At 34.1% G+C, this 6,211-nt stretch overlaps 1 protein-coding gene across 1 annotated transcript; it reads right to left on the bottom strand.

The window, feature by feature from the left end:
* Positions 1–589: 589 nt before the first annotated feature.
* LOC145279787 (uncharacterized) lies at positions 590–6,125 on the bottom strand. Its single transcript, XM_080131116.1, has one exon. It carries the CDS (start codon positions 5,983–5,985, stop codon positions 4,933–4,935), a length of 1,053 nt encoding a protein of 350 aa, XP_079987242.1. The 5' UTR covers positions 5,986–6,125; the 3' UTR covers positions 590–4,932.
* Positions 6,126–6,211: the final 86 nt, after the last annotated feature.

Genomic DNA, 6,211 nt, shown 5'->3' with positions numbered 1-6,211 from the left:
TACTTAAAAGAATAGGAACAATCAAACAGTAAACTATTTACTTATAATAATATATATCGTTGTTTCCAATTAAGGATTAAAGATGCGTTTTTAATGGCAGGGGATCTACTCACAATCTTTTTGTCATTAGCCAGTTGATTGTAATCAATGTAATAGTCTAACCTGTTCATTTTGCGAATACAATTTTGTCTATGCCATGTAAAAAAAAACGAAAAAGACTATCCTGGTTTGAATAATTTCTGTCCTAACATTTCTCCTTGCCGTTCTCCAGTTGTTTCTTTAAACAATTTTCTCTTTCAACCTATTTTTTAATCTATCTTTTGGCTTCAATATTATTAGTTTGTTCTATTAGATTGCAAAATTTTCCTTTTAAACTTACCAATTCTAACGATGCATTTTACCAAATATTTTCTCTCTTTCTAAACATTATCTTCTCCATTACAGCTTGAGTTCGGACTAATTACCTTTTTGTAAAACGAGTTTAGTGTCATTTTGTTTCATAGTATTTCTCAAAAATGTAGAATAATATTCTTAAAGAAAAGCAATCAATATTTAAACATCAATTTTTACTTCAAGTAAGCTTTGAAAATAACAGTAAATAAAACATTTATTTTCTATATAATACAAAACACAACTCATACAAAAAGAATATCAGCATATCACAAATGTTGTTTTTTGAATGAAAATTTATTTTATTTGCGGACTATTATCCTCATCTTTTATAGTTGTTGTTTCACAGCATTTCAGCCAACTATTCCTCTGGCCTTCATCAAGTTGCTAACCATGACAGGATAAGAATGCTGAATCTTCAACTGTATCTTCAGTAATTACTGCCTTCCGTAGTTGTTGATATCTCACCACGTTTTGGCCAACTAACTCCCTGGCCGGCTTTGGGTAGGATTGAAACCGTTATCTTAAGACAATACTCACCTGGAACTATAGAGATTCAATGTTTCTATTTCCATGGTACATTGTATAGAGACGTTTAATCCTACCAGTTGGCCAAAACGTGGTGAGACGGCAACAACTATGGAAGGCAATAACTACTGAAGATAAAAGTTTAAGATTAAGCATTCCTATCCCATCACAGTTAATAATCTGAGGAAGACCAGAGGAATATTGGCTGAAACGTTGTGAAACAACTATAAAAGATGAGTATAATAGTCTGCAAATAAAATAAATATACAAACTACTCATCTTCAAAATGAATTCCAATAATTAAATAAGAAAGTTTATTTATAAACAACATATAATGGAAAATTGTTTTGACTATCATTGATGTAATAACGTTAAAAGTAATAGAAAGTTATATTTGATAAAAAAATTAGAGACCAATGATAGATTCGGTATCCTAATTGTTTTAGAGAGAATCTGTTTAACATTACACTATTTTCAAATCAATTTAATCTTAAAAAACAAAACTCCAAAATACTCGTTTTCCATCCAATATTAATATGCTAATAGGTTTGCAATATCTACTTTCATTATATGATTTTATTTTTTTAAATATCGGGTTTCAATTTTGTAACATTATAAATATGCAAAAGAAAAAAATAGAAAAATCCATATAGAAATACAGAAAGAAAACCACAATTTTTTCATTTTTATAAATTGTGAACAACTTCATTATATTCATAACACAAAAAAGTGTTTCTATATTATTTCTCCATATTTTTATTTCATGATACTCTTTCGTGTTTTCATTAATTTAATATTGTAAAATTTACAATTGATCTTGTATAACATCTTATATCGCTTTTTCTTGTGTTTTTACATACGCATCAACGAATTGTTTCTATGAAAAAGATAAAAATCTTATACTTTAAGAGATCAGTTCACATTTATGTACAATTTGCACATTTCTTGTATTATTCACAATGTAATATTTAAAGCTTTTATCAACTGGCGCCTATGATTACTGGAAATTATTTTTTTTTATTTTTATTTTTCTTCCTTTGAAGATTTTAATGCTGGGTATTGGACAGCCAAACCAGCTGCCAACATTCCTCCGCTTTTCATTGAAACCAACCGAAAGCTCTTTTTAGTATCCTCGCTGTTCCTTTAAGTGCAATTGTCTGGATCTCTTTTGCACTTGGTTCACCAGGAATATGTTAGGTAGGACTTCAGGTTCTTCTTCATAAGCCCTGTGGCACCTATGATAACTGGTATGATTGATATCTCCTTAAGATTCCAGTTTCTTTTCATATCATAAATAAGACCTTGGTATTTGGTCTGTTTCTCTCTTTCAGTTCTGTTCAGACCGCCATCATTAGGAACACTCACTTCAATCAAGGTTGCAACTCTCTCTGACTTATTCCATATAACTATGTCAGGTTTCACAGCAGCATTTTCCAGGTAGGTGGCTGTAGGGATTACATGGTCATAATGTATGGTATATAAGTCATTTCCAACTCTTCTTTCAGGTTGATGTTTCCAGGACTTGCTGCTACACTGGATGTTTAGTTTTTTACAGATGGTCCAGTGGAGGTACTTGCATACTCCATCATGTCTTACTGTATAGTAGCCGTCCCCTAGAAGAACTTTGCAATTTGATATCAGATGACCAACACTTTCCAATTCTGTATGGCAGAACCTGCATTTATTGTCATTACTGATCCCTGCCATCTTCTTGAATGCATTGGTCATCAATCCCTGGTCTTGAGCAGCCATTATGACCCTTTCCTGATCGTGGTGGAGGGATCCTCTTTTGAGCCAGTCCAAGGAACCTTCTTTATCTATGTATTCCTGAGAGAGTTCCCTCAAAAAATACTTTGAACGCTGATGTTGCTCCCATTCTTTAAGATTCATTTGTTGAAAGGTCTCGGTATATTTCTTCTGGCTCTTTCTTGCTATTTCTATGGCACACTTGTTTGGTGTTTCGTCCTCATCTGAGAGACAGCCCTGACCAAAATGCTTGGCCAGCTGGGTGACTGATGTTGTTCTGCTGGCTCTTGTCTCTTGATGCTCGTATACTATTGAGAGGGTGTCATTCTGGGAGCTTCTCAGATACTGACCGGTGCTCACAATAGTTGCCCTATGTTGATGATTGATCTCTGAGAGTCCCAGACCTCCTTCTCCCCTGGGCAAATACAGCCTTGGTAGACACTGATTTCTATATATTATTTTATGAAGCGTAGTAGCTTCTGTGTCTTTACATCTAGCCAGTTGATGTATTTTTGTGGCCAGTCGATGATACTAAAGCTGTATGTTATTACTGGCATAGCAAGCTGGTTGATGGCAATAATTTTATTTTTATTGGTGAGTTGGGTTTTGCATATTTTCCTCACCCGGCGTACATATTCTTTACTAATCTTCTCCCTCATCTTGGCATGCTGTATGTTCTCGTTTTCCTCAATGCCAAGGTACTTATAAGGCTCATACTCTTCTAGATCCCTGATGTCGATGTTTTCATTAGGCTGCATATTTTCTGTGTGCGTCTTCTTCCCAGCTCTGAGCCGCCTGGTTCGTTTTAAATTGCCTGTTCTGAATCTGGGAGTTGATCTTGTTCTCCTAGTTTTTAATTCTCTGGGAAAGTTTGTTTAGGGACTCTGGGCCCTATTCGATGATTGTGATTGGATGTTTGAGGGTTAATTTTTCTGTCAATGTAGAGTCCAGCTGCATATGTGATATGATTGAGTTCTGTGAGCGTTACTGTTGTTGGAATTAGTCTCTTGAGGGCGATGTTAACTTTGGCTATAACAGTCTTTGCTCTTCCAGCAGCTTGGATCTTGGACAAACGTGGTCTGTCCTTCATTCTCATACACCTCAGCTTCTCACTTGTGTTGCTGAGCTCCTCCTCCAAATCTAACTGTCCATCATCTGCTTCTGGGAGTACAACTGATGGTGGTGGTGGTCCAGGCGATTTGGTGGTGATGTAGGTGATGGTATCCTGTTAGGTGATGTAGATTCCTGTGTTGGTGTTTGTGGGGTTTCCAGCAGAGAGTTTGTGAAGGCAGATGTTATGTCAGCCAGAGACTCCAGTGGCACAGGAGTTCCAGGAGTGCTGGGACAGTTGGATGGGTTCTGATGGTGAAGTTGGTTGTTGTTGTTGGAGTAGGTCTATTGTGGGAATTTTTATTGTATTTTCCAATTATTTCAGTGTGTGTCCTCATGTGTTGTAACAAACTTGGTTTCTATTTGATAGATAAAACACATACATGACAATATTATATTTTTCTAATGTGGATTTTTGTTGTAAAAGAGAAACACTTCACAACAGTTTAGTTTCAACCTAGTATCTTTTTATATAAGCTCCAACATTTTAAACGTACGAGTAAATTAATAAATATAATTAGTAAAATGTTTCTCTAGAAAATAATATTCGGTGACAAACTGTATTTCTTTGAAAAAAAAGCGCCGCATATTTCCCAAGAATGATGCTAACTTATCTCTGTGTAAAATAAGCAAACACTTCAGAGGAATATGTATTTGTATATGTATAAGGCATGCACACACTGAAAAGTATGTATTTGACTATGTTGCAATATATGCTGTTAAATTGTAGTGAATCAAATATTTAAAGCATTATAATGTTTATAATAGGGGTCTGCATCCAACATATTGAATATCTTTAAAAATAAAGACAGATGAATTCTTAGTTCGCATATGTTGTGACATTCTTTTTAATATGGGTTTGTATATATTGTAACATCCGTAAAGAGGTACTACATAATCACTATAATATGGTTACTTTCACTGTTTCATTTTACTTCAGCCATAGTTCTCAAATGCCTTTACATATATTGCAACATGTTTATGTGTAAAAGGACAACATACTTTAGAAGAATATGGTTTCTATCAATATCTGTTTGCATATGAAGGATCAAATTTTGTTTCCATATAAAAGAACAGTCACATACTTCACAATGATACAGTGATTCTCAAGTATGTTTGCATATGTAGCAAAATACGTTATGTGTAAAAAACACAGACTTAACAGGAATATGGTTTCTCACTACTATGCGTTCGCAGATGTCGTAACAACTGTTGTTTCTGTGTAAACGAACAACCACATACTTCACAAGAATATGGTTTCTCTCCAGTATGTATTCGCATATGAGTGACCAAATTTTGTTTCTGTGTAAAAGAAGAACAACATACATCACAAGAATATGGTTTCTCTCCTGTATGCGATCGCATATGTTGCACTATATTTTGCTTGCATGCAAAAGAATGGCTACATATTTCACAAGAATATGGTTTCTCTCCAGTATGTGTTCTCATATGTCGCAACAAAGATATTTTTTGTGTAAAAGAATGGCCACATACTTCACACGAATATGGCTTCTCTCCAGTATGTGTTCGCATGTGTTGCAACATTGACATTTTCTGTGTAAAAGAAGAGCCACAAACTTCACAAGAATATGGTTTCTCTCCGGTATGTGTTCTCATATGTCGCAACAAATGCTGTTTATGTGGAAAAGAAGAATAACAGATTTCACAAGAATATGGTTTCTCTCCAGTATGTGTTCGCATATGTTTCAACATAGATATTTTCTGTGTAAAAGAAGAGCCACATACTTCACAAGTATATGGTTTCTCTCCAGTATGTGTTCTCATATGTCGAAACATGTGATGTTTATATGTAAAAGAAGATCCACATATTTCACAAGAATACGGTTTCTCCCCAGTATGTGTTCGCATATGTTGCTGCAAATGATGTTTTTCTGCAAATGATGAGCCACATATTTCACAAGAATGTGGTTTCTCTCCAGTATGTGTTCGCAAATGCGGCAACATATTTTGTTTATATGCAAAAGAAAATCCACAGACTTTACAAGAATATGGTTTTTCTCCAGTATGGATTCGCACATGATTCAACATATGGAATTTATGTGTAAAAGAAGAGCCACATACTTCACAAGAATATGGTTTCTCTCCAGTATGTGTTTGCATATGTCTTAACATATTTCGTTTCCGTGTGAAAGAAGAGCCACATACTTCACAAGAATATGGTTTCTCTCCAGTTTCTAATTTAGAGTTCATTTTACCAGTCAAAATACTTGTGACTTAATACAATTTGTTTCTCTATAGTTTCACTATAGTTATGCGTTAAAATAATTAGAATGAATTAAGAAAAATTTACATTTTCTTTCCAATTTTTATGGATGTAAAATTAAGTATCATCATAGTTTATATTTTTCTTGTTCCAATGAAAAAATTATTTGCTTTTATGTCTGATATATATATATATATATATATATATATATAT

The sequence above is a fragment of the Euprymna scolopes genome, chromosome 1 (genome assembly GCF_053919585.1).
Source record: "Euprymna scolopes isolate OS-2025 chromosome 1, ASM5391958v1, whole genome shotgun sequence".
Lineage (NCBI taxonomy): Eukaryota > Metazoa > Mollusca > Cephalopoda > Sepiida > Sepiolidae > Euprymna > Euprymna scolopes.
This window is presented reverse-complemented; position numbering and strand designations above follow the sequence as displayed.

What these genes read in the sequence shown, in the direction of transcription:
- LOC145279787 (XM_080131116.1), bottom strand. Translation starts at nt 5,985, where the DNA reads ATGAACTCTAAATTAGAAACTGGAGAGAAACCATATTCTTGTGAAGTA.